Genomic DNA, 17,579 nt, shown 5'->3' with positions numbered 1-17,579 from the left:
GCTTTAGGGAAATTATATGAGCTTATAGCAGCTTGTAGACTTAGAAATTGTCCTTTTTTGAATGCTTCCATAGCTAATAATATTCTTCCCTCTTTATAAGAGCTTTTTTCTGTAGATTTAGTGGACATCTTAGTGGTTGTTTTGGGAAGACACATCGCGTGTTGTTAGGTGTGTCACTTAGTTGGGTGCATCACTTTCTTGTGGATTACGTTAATCAGTCCATACTCAGTCAGCAATAATAGATATAGTAGAATACTCATTGAAAATGGGTGAGAAGAGCTGGCTTATATAGCGAGGCCGTAGAAATTCTAGGCGGCGAGCGAACGCTAACCTGAAAGCGGGAAAGCTAACCGGATCGCGTAATTCACAGGTAGAAAAATTACTATGTCAATTGCTATTGCTGACGAAGAATTTCTGCCAGTATCATTTCTTTCTTAATAGAATCGGCTTTTTTTTTGAAGCTCAATATCAAGTCCCAGACTCATAGTTCAATAGAGTCAATAGACTCTGGGAAAGCTCTGAGTTTGAATACAGGATCTTTTTGAGCATTTCAACATCATAACGCATAATGAGAGAAATCAATGATTATCTCAGAGGGGGTCATTTCCTTTCTTTATCGGTATTAGGAGGGGGGGGGGGGGGGTTCGAATTGTATTTTTCTCTCCGCTTTTCATTTGTTCTCGTTATTCCTCCCCTTTCCGCTAAATAGAGGCAGCTTTTGTCAATTTCACAGGAAAATGCTATATCTTTATATATTCTCGGGTTACTGGTGTGTAGAAGTTGACTACTTTTCAGCACAAAGTCAACAGCATCAATAGGTACAAAGACATTGAGGATATCAAGAGCAGGAAATACAGAGATAGGTGACTAAAATGAACAATAGAGGGATATGTACAGTACGCCAGTGGTATCTGACCTGCAGAACCAATCCTATTTCAAGAAGTGCGGAACAACTCTACAAGAATGATCCAACGCTTGCAAATAGCCTGGCATCAATGCTACAGCCAAGGTTTCTTGGACTACGGCATTGCCGAAAAAAAAATCAAGGGTCGGACAATATCACATGATCCATGATGGAAGAGTACCTGCCTGATAAAAAATCAAGTTCTTTATTCCAATCAACCCAAATTTCTTCTTCGTGAAATCAGTTAACCCGGCCATTCTTCATACGAGAGATCCAACAAGCGCAAACAGACACTAAAGGCAGCCAGTAGGAGGTAGTATGCCAGCCAGTCGTCGAGGTGCAGTGGTGTATGACAAATTATTCCGCTCCTCGCCCCTCATTAACCCCTCGTCGCGCACGCGCCCAGGCCGGCATTGCTCACTGCCTTCGAAGTAAGATGGCAAGAGTAGTCGACAAGGAGGGCGACGGTAGATTCTTATTCGCAGTTAGGTGCTGCAATAACTGACTCGCCATGCAGTAGATCGAGGATCGGGAAGCAGGGAGGGGACTGAGCGTCCGATGGATAGATCGATCGATCCATCCCAGATTAGGACATTGAGATCGTCGTCATCTGAGATTACGCCAACATCGCGTGTGAGATAAGATGACTGCATGTGTTATGGCTGTTGCTATCTCGGCCAGTCTCTTTCCCTCACTCTTCTAACACGTGCAGTTACTGTTGTCAATTAATATTACTATTCTTCTTGTTCCGCACCCAAAGAAAGAACTCCATCCATCCAACTACTCCGTGCTGGGCTCAGCCTAAGCTAGATCGCTCATGGCTTATGGCGCATTATTGCGCAAACCAGGTCAGCAATCGCAAACTATCGTCTTTAAACTTTCGCTATCTTTTAGTTGGTGCCAATAGTCCGGAATTTGTGGATGATTGCGTGAGAACAGTGCTTCACATGATCCTGTGGCTGTCTCCTGCACAGCCACATCTCCCGATCTCCACTCGATCTCGATCTCGATCTCGATTCCTGGTTAATGAAAAGGAGAAGAGATAAACTCAGGCCGATCGATCGATCCCTCTTGGCCAGTTGTCGAGCCATGCCGACCTGATCGTTCTGTTGTGCACTCCTGCGTAGGTAGCAGCGCTACGGATCAGACCCGCGTCCAGAGCCAATGAACCCCTGATTCGAGGGTCCCTGGGAGGAGCGATGGATCTCATTTTGGGTCCTAAAAGTCGACTCGCATCGAATCGGGCTGGACGGATCTTGGATCGATCGTGCAGACACCGAGACGAGGGATCCGATGCTGCCCCAGAAAGCTTGTTTGCCAGATAGCGCGCTGGATTGGGCTAGTCAGCACCCGATCTCGGTTGTTCTTCCAATAATCGATGGATCTGGCTCCATCTCGATCCAGCTTCTGGGATTGTTTACGTTAGTACGGAGAGCAGTAGATCCCTACTCCGGGCTTTCTGACGGTCAAACTCAATACTCGCTCGCTGAAATTGGCCCGGGCTAGGCAGAGAACTGGCTCAGCGACAGACCGCATCCATCCATCGCTGTCTTGTCCAATTCTCGTCGTGTTGCGCCACACTAGGAGATGCCACCGACCTCATTCCCCCACTTGCTCGCGAGGTTTTGTTTACGTACGACTCTGCTAAGGTACTACGGTGGCAGGTAATTCGTCACTAACGAGGTGAGATCCATCTGAACAAGCCTGAATTTTGAGCCACACCCCAGCTAGCCACACTCAGCGTGGCTGGACTCGACTCGATGGACGAGCGAAGAGACGACTATTGAGACTAACGAGCTAGTAGGAACTCCTGACTCGTGGCTCAGACGAGGCCTGAGCTACCCACTGCAGTAGTGGTTCGCGGAACCACGGGATAGGATGGAACAGGAATGCTGGAGGTATCCTGACCAGACAGAATCCCTCCACAGGTTGCTCAGATTCCCCGCAGTTCAGCTAATAATTCACTCCAATTGAACTAGCTCACTGCTCCGCTGGTGCTCGTGCTGATTGCGCGTGCTCGTCCCGCGTCATAACGTTATCTGTCAGGAGGGGTATAAGTAGGACCCTCTGGTATCCATTTCCTGTTCAATTGCACACCAAACATCCCTCGACCAGTGTACACTACATACTTCCTCACTCTATCCCATTTGTCATTAATACCATCGTCTTCATTCTTCACCATGAGCTACAACGACGACTCGTACGGTAGCAGCCGGAACGACCGCGGCTACGGCGACTCTGGTTTCGGAGGCAGCCGCCGCGATGACGACTCCAGCTACGGTGGAAACCGATACGGTGGATACGGAAATGACTCCTCTAGCTATGGAGACAACCGGTCTGGCGGCTACAGGGATGACTCGAGCTCTGGCTATGGAAGCCGCAATGACAGTAGCAGGAATGACGACTCCAGCTATGTACAGAACAATGACTCCTCCAGCTATGGAGGCAACAACTCCTCCAGCTACGGAGGCAACCGGTCTGATAACTTTGGAAGCAACTCCGAGCTATGGAAACAAGTCTAGCGGATACGGAAATGACTCTTCCTACTATGGACGCAGCGACTCTTCCAGCTATGGACGAAACAATGACACCTCTAACTCTGGAGACAACAAATCCAGCGGATATGGGAACGATTCCTCTAGCTATGGCCGCAATGACGACTCTTCCAGCTACGGAGGCAACAAATCCAGTGGAAATGACTCCAGCTATGGACGCAACAACGACTCCTCCGACTATGGAAGCAAGTCTGACAGATACGGAGACGACTCGTCCAGCTACGGCAACAAATCTAGTGGATACGGCAATGACTCTAGCTATGGACGTAATGACTCCAGCTACGGAGACAACGACCGGTCCAGCAGTGGAAGATCGGGCCGTGACAACAATGACTCGAGCTATGGCGGTAGCTACAACAACAACTCTTCTTCTGGCAGCAACCTGCTGAACAAGGCCGAAGGTGAGTTTTCTACAAATTAATCGAGTCAAATTAATGAATGTATGCTAACCATTGACAGGCATCATCAACCAGGTCAGCGGTGGCAACAACTCTGACCTGTTGAACAAGGCCGAAGGTGAGTTTCATCTACAATCCTATAAATTCATTGAATGAATGTATGCTAACCATTGATAGGTATCATCAACCAGGTCAGCGGTAGCAACAGCTCTGACCTACTGAACAAAGCCGAAGGTGAGTAAGCTCCAGCAAATATATTAATATAATTGATCGACGAATAGTATATATACTGATTCAATGAGCAACAAACAGGCTTCCTCAACAAGGCCAGCGGAAACAACGACAACAGGAACAACAACTGGTAAAGACAACACATGTTGAAGTCAACTCAATTCAAATTCAATTCTATAGGATGAAGCAGATGAAGCACTTTCTTGGGAGAGTGAGGGCGATTCAATTTAGTTGTCATATGTTTCAATATTTGAGTATTTATAGTTATATATATCTATATCTATATGAATATGAATATCACGTTAGTGTATCATATTTGTTCTCTGTCAATGTCAATAGACATAAAGGGGACACAACTAATAGTCATTTTGATTCAACACAACAACACAACATAATACTACTACCAACATATGTACTGTACTGTACACACGTCCTTGATAAAGACTCAACCCAATCGAATTTAACCCGCGCACATGCTCAACTTCGCATTAAAAAAAATAAACATAAATAACACCGTCCACAAAAGAATTCCTTCCCAAAGTACAATACAAATAAACAACTAAACCGCATTGATTGATTACTACCTACCTAATACTTAGGTACTGTATATACATACATACCTAAGGTACCTAAGGAAGGCAGGCAGTTGCTTCTTGACTTGGCTTGGCCCAAACATATGTATGTACTGTATGTATGTACATACATACCCTGATCACTTATACTTATACTGTACTACATTTCTAGAAAGACATATGTACTAGATATACAGTCTTACAGACAGAGAGATACATGACATGGCAGTAGAGCAGTAGAGTAGAGTAGAGAAGAGTAGAGTATTAGTGCAATCAATCCAATCCAATCCAATCCAATTCAACTAGGTAAATACCTGAGTAACATCAATCAATCAATGAATCAATCAATCAATCATGCGAAACACTGCACTGAACAGTAAGACGGTGGGGTGTAAAAAAAAGCCCCTGAAAAAAAAGAAAGGGCTAATAATAATAAAATATAACTAAATCCCATCTCCCTTCATCCTTCCTTTTTCTCTCGACCATCCCAATCCTATTTCTATTTCTATTTCTATTTCCATTTCCATTTCTAGTTCGGTACCCGCTCAGGTCTGATATCCGATCTTTTTGGCGCGATGAGAGGATGCCATTGGGCGAGGAATGTGATTGCTAAAAACACAAACACACAGACCAAAAGCATTAGTAAAGTAAAGTAAGGAGGTATAGTAGTAGGGGGAGAGACGGTACGTACCCCACATCAAATAACAAGCGGCAAAAGCGAGGATTAGGCTGCTGCGCCAGACACTGTATTCCCCCGCCTCGTCGTTAGCATTACAAATCAAAAAAAAAAAAGGTTGATGACGGGGAAAGGAGGGAAAACATACGTCTGATTCTCCCCCTTCGGACTAAACACCCATGCACACAGACTCGCGAGGACGACGAAGATCAGTCCGATGATGATGCTCCAGCTAAAAATCACCAAGTCAGCATTTGTGCGTATAGCGGACAAGGAAAAAAAAAGTTTCGACAGCCTCGAGGTTGACAAGCTCAAACGTACCCGTTCGCCATTGTGATATGATAAGAGAAGATCCTATCACGTCACAACCACAAGCACAGCCTCGATCGATGGAGGGTATAATACCAGCTCAAACTAGTTTGGATCAAAGTATGACCAGACCAGACCAGACCAGACCAGGCCTGACAGGATTCGTTCGTTTCGTTCCTTCGTTCTCAGACAGACCACTGACAGAGACGAGACAGATCGAAGACAGTGGTCACCAGCAATCCGTTTCCACTCTTTCTTTCCTTCTGAATTATCGACACTCCCAATCCAAAACTCCGCTAGCTAGCTAGCTAGCTCCTTCGTTATTTCTTCCTCCAGCACAAGGAGCAGTATAATTCAATTCACTCTTCACGACAATTCTATCTCGCTCGTCCGGTTCGTCTGTCAAATCCGATCCGATCCGATCCAGCGGAAGTGAGAATATATCTGTCTTTACCCAGTATGGAGATATTGTATGTATGTACAGTAAAGTAAAGTAGCTGGCAGAAGACGTGTGCGCGGGGAGAAAAGAACCGATGTCCGTCCCGGAGAACGTAGGCTCGCGGTTGCTCGTTACTCGTTCCTCGTTCGGGGGGTACTTACTGACTTCGTCGTTAATGGAACCCCGTCTTGGTTAGTGTCTTGGACAAAGAGAAGAGGAGGAAGAGGAGGAGGAGGAAGAATATTCGACGGAGGTCGGGTCTGTAGCTGTCTGATAGTATTATCTCCAGTCCAGTCCAGTCCGAGGAGGCGTGGTTGGCGGGTGCGGCTGGCTGCTGCGGCGGCGGCTACAGTCTACCGGCCAGGTTTCCTACGCTAAACTCCATCTAGCAATGGCGGAACCTGGCGCGCGGTTCAATCATGTGATTATTATGGCATGTTGTTGGAAATGCTAAGCTTGGCCCTGAATTTTCTGCTAGCTGAGAATAGGTATAATTATGTATACAGTAGCTAACTAAGCTGTACTGAATGGGCGACAGATACAAAAAAAAGGAGAAAAAAAATTGAGGCTTGTCGGCATATCCAACTACCTCTCGATAAGATGAGTGATTTGCAGAGCGGTTACTACTAACCATTTGAGGTAAACCTTGCTTGATGGAAGCGAACGTTTTCAACTGTAGACAATAAATTATTGCTCTCTTGTATAATGTGGTGAAGGAGAACACCAGAAAATAATACTAAGTTAATCAATATACTCAAAAAAAAAAGACATAATTGACCCAAGACAAGATGGGTGGAAAAAGAAAGGGAACTGGCCCGAGCCGGGACTCGAACCCGGGACCTCACACATGTGGGATACAAGAAACCCTAAGCGTGAATCATACCAACTAGACCACCCGGGCCCCTTTAGTTGATAGACGAGCCTGTTACCGATAGTAGAAATTTAACGTGCTGTGCTATATAGCAATAGCCTTCTCGCAGATGACAAGGCTTATTTTTAATATTGAAGCTGAGACCTGAGTTATTAAACACTTGCTTTTGGTGCCGATCATTCTGTGTGTGTACCGGAGCGATCCGACACGTTCGTTGTAGTCAGTAGTGACTGACCGCGGGGAGATGGAATGGTTTTTTTTTCGAGTCAGCTGTGCTGAGCTGCTCACTAGTGATCCACGATGGGAGTGATGCAGATAATGGATGAGGTAAATAGTAGGTACCTAGGTAGTGTCAGAGGACGTCTCAGCCTTCTCAGGATCGTAAGTTATCCTTTACTGAGAAGGACTGACTGATCTGTTCCGACTACCTATGAAAGGTCCAGTCGAACCTGGACCAGTCGGTGAGGAAAACCTCTTGGTGCCGGAAGACCTTCCTGAGAGAGCTGTACTGGAGAGAAATCAGCTGCTGCTCTGAATAAATAACGGACATGGCGCTTATTGTTGTTTGTCTTGCTTGGTCTATTTACTATCTATTCAAAGAAACGATACGCTCTACGTCAGCAACTGTCTATCTCGCCACAACGGCAACCAAGTCGATAAAACGGATCGCATCTATTTCATATGGCATATGCAGATAAAGCCAGGTAGCATGAAACAAAAAAATAGAAGCCACCCATACTGGACAAGCTGGATAAGCTTTGGCAACCAACACAAAACAGAGTCAAGAAAAAAAAGAAAAAGATACACAGAAAAATCATTCCATTCTTCGTCCTCGAGGATCTGCAAGCAGACGGTCTGGGAATCACACGCACATAACGGGGGGGACCGGTACAAGTATAACCATAAACCGGATGGAACAGCAAAAGCAGACGAATTAATGTCACAGACACAAAAACAACTGCTGGTGTATCCTCATTTACGCGCCCTCGCGGCTCTTACGGTAGTTGGCCTGGATTGATCTCGTCAGTAAAAGCCATTCACGAACAGCTGCATACAAATCATACCTCTTGCTCCACCTGGAGGCCATCAACGACCGGGGCCAGCTCGGACAGGATCTCGTAAGCCTTCTTGTGGTACTCGAGCTGCGCAGCAATCAAGTCCGCAAGGTTTCTCAGCGGTTCCGGGGTGTCCAACACCTGGTCTGATTAGTATATACGGAGATAATATGGCGAAAAGAGAATTCTCACATTCTTCATCACGCTGACGGCCTCCTCAGTCTGGCCGACGAACTCATCCTCAGCCTGCTCGATCTCAGCACGAGCATCCTCGCTGAGGTTGTCCAGGTCACCCCGAGCAGCCGCCTTCTTACGCGCCTTGATCGAGTCCAGCGACAGGCGCGCGTTCTCGACGTTCCGGCGCGCCTTGGTCGCAAACGTCAGGTTGGTGTTGAGGGTGGTGTTCCACCCCGCCAGGAAACGAGACTGGATCTGCGCATCCTGCGCAAGCCGGGCCTCGCCAACCTTCTCCAACGCGAGCGCATATTTCTCCAGCGCGGTGGCAAGAGGGTCCTCTCGGTCGGGGGTAGTCTGCGCAATCAGCTGGGATCCAGCCAGCGCGGCACGCGCAATGGCATGACTGAACGTCTTGGGTTGCGGCTTCGCGGACGGGGGAGCAGTCAGCGCAGCCTGCGCCTCAGCAGGCGAAGTCGCGTGGGACAGCAGCTGGACCTTTTCGCTAATGGTCCGGCCGAGGTCGTTGAAGGACTCGCGGATGTTGGGCGGGTAGTCATAGGCTTCATTGGAGTATTGCGAGCTGAGAAAGACACTGTGAGTGGCAGCCGGACAATTAAGCCGGGGAAGCATCGAGTACATACGTGACCGAAAGAAGCTTCTGGTGGACCTGCTTCAAGGCATCGACCCGCTTCTCCAGCTCAATGTAGTCATCCGGGAGCTGGGTCTTCTCGTCGGCAGCGCCGAGCTGTTCTTTGACATACTGCTGAGTCCGGGCGGCGAATGGCTGGAAGGAGGCACTAGAGATAAACAGATTAACATGGCATAAATCAAGACAAATATGGGCCAGGACTAAGCGATAACATAATAATGCCCTTGGATTCCGCCCGCATAACAGCCTAGGCAGCTGCGACAGCACTAAGAGGGGCATGCTCACCTGATGTTCTTCCCAAAGGCCTGCACCTTGTCCATTTTTGCGGAAACACGAGACACAAGTGTGATGAAATCCAATGGGAATGGTGCAACTGGTTGAGAGAGGACAGATGTGAGGCGCGTTGGCAGCGTTGGCAACGGTGCTGTGTTTTAGGATGATGTCCCTCTGATGGTCAGGAGTCGGCCCGGGCGGTCAGCCCTCCACTTCGGCCAAACTGTCCAGATGCGTCGCTCCGCATACGGTCACCGCCCACGGGCCCGCCAAAGCCACAACGGCAGTACTAACACTCCTAACTTAGTAGGTAATACTTTGAATACAGACTACTCGTCCAGTCAGAAGACAACCATCAAGCTGCATTGCATTCTAGTATTATTCGTGAAAGAACAAACAGACTCCCGAATACCAACTCCAGAACCCCCTTGCAACGATCCCTGTCATATCACATGTCGCCCAGTGTAAGTCTACAAAAACGCCATAACCTGCTTGTGATCAATAGAGACATCGAATTACCATTCCCATCATGGCTGTTCGGGTATAGCTCAAGATCAGACAGTCACCGAGATTGATGAGATGAGTCGAGATATGTCCGTATCAAGATTGCCGGATAATAATGGCCAGTGAAATTCTCGCATGCCACGACTGAAGGTCGTCGAAAGGGCAACAACCATGCAGGATGAGAAAAACCCATCACGTCAGGGTTGCCATCATGGCGCGGATGAGTCGTGAATCCGGTGCTATATCCCCAGGAGACAAGATCGTCAGGCCTCGAATTGCAAAAGATTAGGATCGTTTACGAGCCAAACTCATCCTACCTTTGCGATCCTTGCGCACTTCAATGATCTCCTCGCGCTCATTGCCGCGGTCAATGATCTTGTCGCGGATGACATCCACCGACCCAACATTGTGCTCCCCACGACGTTCCAACTGCAGCATTCGCTTCTCCTCTTCCAGTGCCCGGATCTCCTCCTGGATTTCCCGCTCGGTGCGGCGAGGACGTTCGGCCAGGACGAGCGCGTTGGAGTCCACATCGCGGCGCTCAACAATCCGAACCGGAGAGGACCGTCGACGATGACGGTGGACCGAGACTGACCGGGGACGCACCTCGCTCACTTCTCGTTTCTTGACGACCTCCCCACGAACCCGGGATCGAGCCCGGTGCCGGGACGGCGACCGCTCGACAACTAGGTGGTCGTGGGTACGTCTCGGAGAACGAGAATCCACAACGACTTGCTCGATGACCTCTCTCTCACGAACCGGTGGAGGCGGAGATGCTTCGTGCTTCCGAATCGCGACAGCTAATGTCCTTGGTCAGCAAAGGGTGGGTTTGATCTGCTTAAGAGTCTGCTTACTTTCGGACTTCCGCCTCATCTCTCGGCTCAGACTGATCACCTCATCGATGAGCTCTTTCGATAGAGCCTTCTGAATCACGATGGCGTCGTCCTGAGGAGTAATTAGAGGACGATCAGCTTTGAAGTCAAAAAATCGGAGGCTACGTAAACGCCCACACCTCTTCGACAAAGGGATATCCCAACTCGATGATAGCTCGTGTATTCACCAGTCGCTTGGGCATCCGAGTCTTTCCTTTCCGGGGGTAGGTTTTCTCAACGAATTTGTCGTCCACCACCCTTTCTCTGACGACACCCTCATTGCTTGGCCGCATCGGGCGACGGACCCGTTCACGCTCCTCGAAGTTGCGGTACTCTTCGTCACCGTAGTAGTCCGGTTCGGCAATGCCAATGTCTTCGTAGTCGTCGTGATCGGCGTACCGGAGGGGGGAAGAAGGTCGTCGGGGAGGGCGGCGCGCAATCGGGGGAGCACGCTCGATCCTCCGCGCGGGAACCCGGTCAAAGGTATCCAAAGACGACTGACGTCTCAGCAGACTCGGACGGGGAGGCGTCTCCTCGCGCCGGCGGTCATACGCGACCAAGGGACCCGATCCGCGTGAGACATAATAGAGGTCGTCTTCGTCGAAGAATCGTTCCGCTCGGCGGGGGGGAGGTCGGTAGTAGTCTTCCTCGGCCAGACGGCGTTCGAAGCGGTCATCCTCCCGGCGGCGCCCGTACGCATCATACGGACCAGGACGCTCCCTGACCGCAGCAGGAGCCGGGCCATGACCGCCGTACAGCCGCTCTTCACGTTCGCGTGCAAACCGCTCGGCATCCCAGCGCCCGCCACCGCTCTCCTCGCTGCTCGTCGAGGAGCGGAAATCGTCTTCGTAGGGAGGCATGGGAAGGGAAGCAGGCTGGTAAAACAAATCACACGGGGTTAGTTAGTTAGCTAAGGCAGAAGAGCAAATGTAATTTGCAACAAGACAACAGATGAATGAATGACAGCTGAGCCTGGGAATGCGGGTGTGACTCGGGGAGGAACCGTGGATGACCTCCCGGGGACTGATGATGACTGGCAGTCTGGCACCGGGCGGGCGTTGGGGTTGGTACCGTGTGGGCCGCGGGAGAGCGGGGAATAATAGAATAAGTAATAGGGACCCGTGGATACAGGGATAGATAACGAGACGAGAGGTCAGGAACGGGCAACGTAGCCAGCTAATGCAAGCAGCAGCAGAAGCAGCAGCAAGAGAGGACCTGGCCTGCCGTTCGATGACGGGTCTAGATCCCTTCCCCAACTGACTACCCTTACGCAGCAGAAGATTGCGCAAAACAAAACAGGAAAACCCTTTCTTTCTGCCGTCCACTGTGGCAGCGTGGCAGCAGCAGGCGACAGCGACGATTGATGCCGTCAGTCATCTCGCCATCGTCAGCGGCTGATCGATCCCCGGTGGGGGTGCCCCGCTGAGGCTTAGCTTGTGTTTGCTATCAACTATGCTGATAAACAAGATCGATAATAGTAATAATTAATCAATGACCTGACATCTCAAGACAAGGTGATTATCACTACTGTAAATCCAGCAGCTATTTAGGATCCGGTCCTAGTTTTTGATTTTATTATTTATTATTTATTATTTATTACTTTTTTTGGTGGTATTCAAAAAATATCATCCGTTTGAAATGCAACTTTCTGTCAAATTTCATTCTGCTGGTCTACTGTGTTTTGTGCTGTACCGTGCAGCTCGACTAGCTCATGGGTATCAGTAAGGCTTCGTATTCTCTCTCCGGGTATCCTAATATTCGTCGTTGTTCGCTAAAGAACGGTCAACATGCGTGTTCATGACAGTTTACTACCAGCCCGTTTGGTTTGGTGCATGAAGTTCATGAGCAAAAGATCGAGTAATGCTCTACAATTTGGAGGCCACAATGTTCCAATGTTGGATGACGAGAAGAGACTCCATGCAGTGCGAATGCACCAGGGCAAGTTCTTCATCGCAACTATGACTAATCGTCAAGGCTCAAGTTGACCAAGTCATCCTCCATCTCAAGCAGACCCATGGCCCAGCGAGTACGGGCCGATTTGGCCACTGTGACAAACCGTCGATCATTACTCAGGTCAATTTCACCCTGCGCATTGACTTCATGGGCGCGACGTGCATTCCTCAATCCCTGTCCAGTTGTGAGGATATGTAGTATTGGAAAGAGATCGAAGAAAGGTCCGGCTAGGTAAACAGCCTGTAAAGGACTTACCTCTTCATCCAAAACCGTCCTGCCTTCATAAAAGGAATATGGCGGGCCTCGACCAGCCTTGCCAGCGTAATACCAAGAAGCCTCGCATCCTCTTGCGACGGATGCGGCTGACTGCCAACCCGTCAGACGAGCAATATTGCGGAGTTCAGCGACCGTCCAGTCTCGTTGCGCCGCGTCCGTAAGCTGAACGCCGGCGAAAAACATTGGTATCGTCACTTCTGTCAGTGCACCCCCCAGCGTCGGGTTTAGACTACCCGCTTCAAGTTTATATCGTTGTGGGTAGTAGATCCCTGCGACAATCTTGCCAACAGTCTGAGCATATTGTGCCGTCGCTGATGCCGCCGCAGCGGCAGCGACCATCGCCGCAGGAGGCATACAGGGATGCATCCGGTGCAATATGATTCTCCCAGTATAGTAGAAGGCCCACAAAACAGCCACTTGGTGCGAGCGGTAATGCAGTGCCTGTCCAAACGGGGTACTAATCGGGGGAGCACAGTCAGCAGGTAGAGGAGCAAACCCTGAGCCCAGCTGACTGGCGAAAAGATCGAAAGCAGCCAGAATACTTTCCCATTCAGTTTCAGCTTCGGATAGAGACATCTCCGTCTCATTCACGGCTGGTCCGGCATGTCGAGGGTCCCGGGGATACGCCGTATCGGCAAAGGGAGCTGGAGGATCACTTGGCCCGCTGGATGGCATCATACCGTACATCGAGGTAGATTCCTGATTCGCATTTGTGGGAGGTCCTGTTGGCCTAGTAGCTGACGGCATCTGCTCAAAAGAGTCACCAGCCATATGATTGCCAGGAGATGAGCCGATGGACTGGTTTGAAGATGGAGGACCTGAAGCTGTATCCTGAGGTTTATCATGAAAGGCACCTCCTGATGATCCTCCACTAGGTGGCTTCCCACCAAAGCGAGCCATGAACTTGAAGAACCCCGGATGAGGTCGCCATTCACCTCCAGTGGCTTCTAAGCTCTTCAGCTTCCTTTTTCGATCCCGGTAACCAAAATCTACCAAGCGGGCCAGCAGCAGGATCATATGGTCAAACGAACCATACAACGCATCCAGCCTCCCAAGTCCGCCGCGCGGAGGACACTGTCCCCAACGATCAAACGGAAGACTGCATAACTGTCAGCACACATGCACATGGACTAAATCCCTTGGCTACTATGAATGGGGCCTTACTATAGCGGATTGCCACTGATCATACTTTGAAAGAGGTCCTGCTTGCAGTACCACCAGTACAGATCGCACTGTATCCTGAAGTTTTCAATGTCCTTTCGAGTGAAGTGTTTCTTGCCTCCCAGTCGCTGTCCTTCGCTCTCGATCTGCCCGAATCGATCATAGTTAACTGCCTTACCGATCAGGGCTCCGATCAGCTCCTCGTTTATATCGGCCTCTTTCTCCGCGAACGGGTCATCCTCAGACAGCCTGTTTTTGGAGAAATCGCCATATCCCCACCATGGGTCTGTCTGCGCCATCTGATTCCTCTGTGCCTTTACGTTGCGTCTGTGAGCGCGGAGATCCCTTGTGATTCCAGCAAAGTCAATTTCTTTGATAAGTTGTGCAGCACCGGCAACATGACTATTCCATTTGGAGTGTTCTGCCGCCATGACCTCGTAGAATGCGAGAAGGAGGGTGGCACCCAAAGTTGAAACCTGCTTCCGTTGCAAGGGGAGGCCGACGGCCTTTCCAATTCTCCTCAACGCATAATGATAATGTTTAAGGGTTATGATGAGTGGAGCTTGTTGCAGCGTGGCAATGTGGAGGCTGCTTATTGCAAGCATGGCTTGCAGTAATGCCGGATGTTCGAGTGACTTCAAGGGCATGGTGTAGTTCCACAGACCCTGCTGGGAACTAGGAACCGGACCACTGAAAAGAGCTAATGTATTGGCAGAATGGCGCTCCCAAATGGACAGCGAAGGGCCGATCGCGTGTATGAAATGCACCCAAATTCGAGCAGTTTTGGGGTTATTAAGAGGCGAAGATCCCATCGACGGGCAGTAGGCGGCGAGAATATTCGGTTCGTTCAAAAATGTCGTGTAAGATCGGATCATGAGGTCGTCCTGATTAGCGGACGCCAGGATCAATCTCAATTGGTGATAGTCTTCCTCATGCGTTGTTTCTTCCATCTCTTCGTCGGACTCGACATCATAGTAATCATCGCTTTCGTCGTCATAGTACGGAAGACGAGAGGGCAACGTCTGAAGGGCAGGTGACGTATGAGTGGTTGTTTTGGCTGAGATCCAGCAACGGTTAATCAGTGATGTCGCTTGCTAACCCATCTAGTAAAGAACCTCTAAAAAAGTTAACTTACCCTCCCCATCAAACACCACCGAAGAAACTTGGTCCTGCGGTCAAGTGAACACATATCAGCAAACATGTTCTTTTGTTAGAAGTTACGCAGAATCATTCTATACCTGAGAAGAAAGCTCTTGGGCTTCAGGACGACTCTTCTGAAGCTGAGGTCCATGAAATGGGTCTGAGACCCCTTGGATCGCTGATGGTACTTGCTCAAGGTGACTTCGACCTTGGCCCAACTGATAGGAACCGACAGGTTCAAAGGGTTGCTGATATGTTGTTGGATCAGAGCATCGATGTTGCGTTCTTTCAGTGCCATGACCTCCAACAACGGGGGTGATGGGAGGAGGCGCGCGAGACGGTAGAGCTTGGGAAGGTGCCGTGTCATAGAGTGTAGGGTAGAAGAATGGCCGTGGTTGCTCAAGAGGGTTTCCAGGCACCGTAGATGCCTGTGGAGGAGCAACAAAGCCCATTGGACCTCCAGCAGCAAGATTAGGGATGCGAGGAGCGATGAGTCGCTGTTGCGGCCCCGAGGCCTGCGCTGTCCAAGGCTGTTCTTGGTGTTGAGGAAATAACGGCACTCCCATCGCCATGCGCTGCATATCAGAGCCCAGCCCCTGCTGGAAGCCGCCAAAGGGACCCAGGGGATGCTTGAAAATCACGCGCTGCGTATATCCCTCACACTCCCGCCTCGCCTTGATGCAATTTTTGCACTTGGGCTTCTCCTCTCCACACTTGATCCGACGTTTCCTGCACGCTATCCAATGTCAATTGCCATCTGCTGCTCGCTGGACATGACATACATACTCAGGCATCCCGTCTTGGTGCGTCTCTTCGGTCCTCTTGGAGGTGGAACGTTCTTGGACTCGGGATCAGGGCCTTTGGCTGATGCTGGGCCAGTGGCCTCTGGAGGAGTAGAATCGGCCGAATCCTTCTCTCTGGGGATTTGCGGTCCATCCTGGCTTGTCTGGTCCCTTTCCTCCATTGCTTCTGGATTGCCACGCGGGGAACAAACCAAGCAGTGTAGCTGGGCATCAGGAGGATAAGATGGCAGGCATGGAGATGGAGGCTACCCTAGACAATACAATACACATGTCAGGTAGTCGAGAGACAGTCAGTAAGCACATTGAGCAACGGTCTTGCGATCATGTCAACGATTCAGAGATATAGATAGGATTGGCGAATATCATCAACTATTAATTAATGCCAGTGGCGATCGATGAATCTTTTCCGACGCCCAGGGTTGCACCTGCATCAGCGCTTGACCGTGATGGGAAGTCTCGAGTCGGACGCTGAGGGCGCTCAGGCAAAACTGCTTTTCCTTGCACGGTCGATGTCTCCTGCCCCATGCAGAGGAGCAGACTGGCAGAGTGCACTGACTGGACGCACTGAGGCGCCAAGGTAAGTCTCCAGCTCTCGCAACGTGCTGCTTGACCGCGTCAGGAAGAGACTCGAGCAGCCCGGCAGAGGGACCAAATTCTTCGAACGGAGTAGTGAGCCCGTTAGCTGGCGGCCCCGCCGTCGGTGGATGCAGCAGCACCGCAGCGTCTCAAACTTAAAAAACGACTCAAAATCCCCTGCGACTGGCAGATGCCCGCCTGCTGTCTCCATTCGTTTCCGGGGATGTCTCCATCCGTGAATAGCTCCAACTTTCAGACAGGAGAGTTAGGTCCTTGCACGGGGAGATGTCGAGAGCATGGATCCGTCATCACTTGCACTGGTTATTTTTAGAGGCCTCTGGAGACCTCTTTGATTTCCAGCCGCCTCCTAGGTGTGGGCATAAAGCAATGCAATTGGACAATTGCGGAGTATTATGACATGGAAATGAGGCTCCCATTGCATCCAAAGTACGGAGCACAATACTCCCCGGACACGGGTCTCGGTGCTGCTCCGTTGACATCGGTTCATCCGACAACAAGAACGGGTGGAGATGCGTGCGAATGATGTTACAACTTACGGGACGCAGTAGCTTACTGCACTTACTGTACTCTAAACCTTGTGCGAATGCTGCTGATACTGTTGATTGCTCTTGCCTCGTACTTCGATTCTATGAGATCGTTTCCTTCTTTTCCTCTTCGGTCTCCGAATCGAGGAGGTAACGGTAAACCACACTCCGGAGGCCGACACACTCTCATATTAGGTATTTTTTGATCTCACTCTCCCTGATATTTTTATTGGCTGCATGCCAGATATCATGATGCTGTCCTACGAAGGTTGTCGCAGCCGGAAACAAGGCCAATGAGAGCCAGTATCTGCATATAAGTCTCTTGAACCGGAACTGCGGATAACCGCATGGGATTAAAATAAGGCGTACTCCGTAAAGACTACAGAGTACATGAATGACCTTCCACGATTGACTTGTTTGGTATACAGCATCCGTTCCATCTGCCTTTGTGGGTAGGTAATGCCGCACAACCAATCACGTCACCAGATGGAAGGACATTCCATCTCTTCTTGATGCCCGCTAGCTGCAGGCAGTTACTCCGTACTCCGTGTATCAACAACGCTCAGGATGATATCCCAGGCATCTGCGGCACTTGACGTGGCTCAGAAGTGCCGAGAGCATGTAGCTGCTGTGGTTTGCA

At 49.8% G+C, this 17,579-nt stretch overlaps 3 protein-coding genes across 3 annotated transcripts; 1 reads left to right on the top strand and 2 right to left on the bottom strand.

Moving 5' to 3' along the window:
- Positions 1-3,084: 3,084 nt before the first annotated feature.
- On the top strand, positions 3,085-4,319 carry T310_0067 (uncharacterized protein; the record flags this gene model as incomplete). Its single annotated transcript, XM_013477022.1, has 6 exons — positions 3,085-3,380; positions 3,427-3,860; positions 3,919-3,975; positions 4,035-4,091; positions 4,160-4,218; positions 4,269-4,319. 6 exons carry the CDS (start codon positions 3,085-3,087, stop codon positions 4,317-4,319), a joined length of 954 nt encoding a protein of 317 aa, XP_013332476.1.
- Positions 4,320-7,931: 3,612 nt separating this feature from the next.
- Positions 7,932-11,345, bottom strand: T310_0066 (BAR domain protein; the record flags this gene model as incomplete). The annotated part of the gene is made up of 10 exons (XM_013477021.1): positions 7,932-7,964; positions 8,020-8,151; positions 8,203-8,767; positions 8,829-8,984; positions 9,122-9,260; positions 9,359-9,398; positions 9,629-9,642; positions 9,931-10,413; positions 10,468-10,558; positions 10,626-11,345. The coding sequence occupies 10 exons, from the start codon at positions 11,343-11,345 to the stop codon at positions 7,932-7,934; spliced, it is 2,373 nt and encodes a 790-aa protein (XP_013332475.1).
- A 1,102-nt stretch (positions 11,346-12,447) lies between these two features.
- T310_0065 (C6 finger domain protein) lies at positions 12,448-15,979 on the bottom strand (the record flags this gene model as incomplete). Its single annotated transcript, XM_013477020.1, has 6 exons — positions 12,448-12,612; positions 12,694-13,813; positions 13,879-14,969; positions 15,011-15,079; positions 15,114-15,744; positions 15,798-15,979. 6 exons carry the CDS (start codon positions 15,977-15,979, stop codon positions 12,448-12,450), a joined length of 3,258 nt encoding a protein of 1,085 aa, XP_013332474.1.
- Between the last annotated feature and the right edge of the window lie 1,600 nt (positions 15,980-17,579).

Source organism: Rasamsonia emersonii (genome assembly GCF_000968595.1).
Source record: "Rasamsonia emersonii CBS 393.64 chromosome Unknown ctg1118621759663, whole genome shotgun sequence".
Lineage (NCBI taxonomy): Eukaryota > Fungi > Ascomycota > Eurotiomycetes > Eurotiales > Trichocomaceae > Rasamsonia > Rasamsonia emersonii.
The sequence above is the reverse complement of the archived record's forward strand: the minus strand, read 5'-3'. Positions and strand labels throughout refer to the sequence as shown.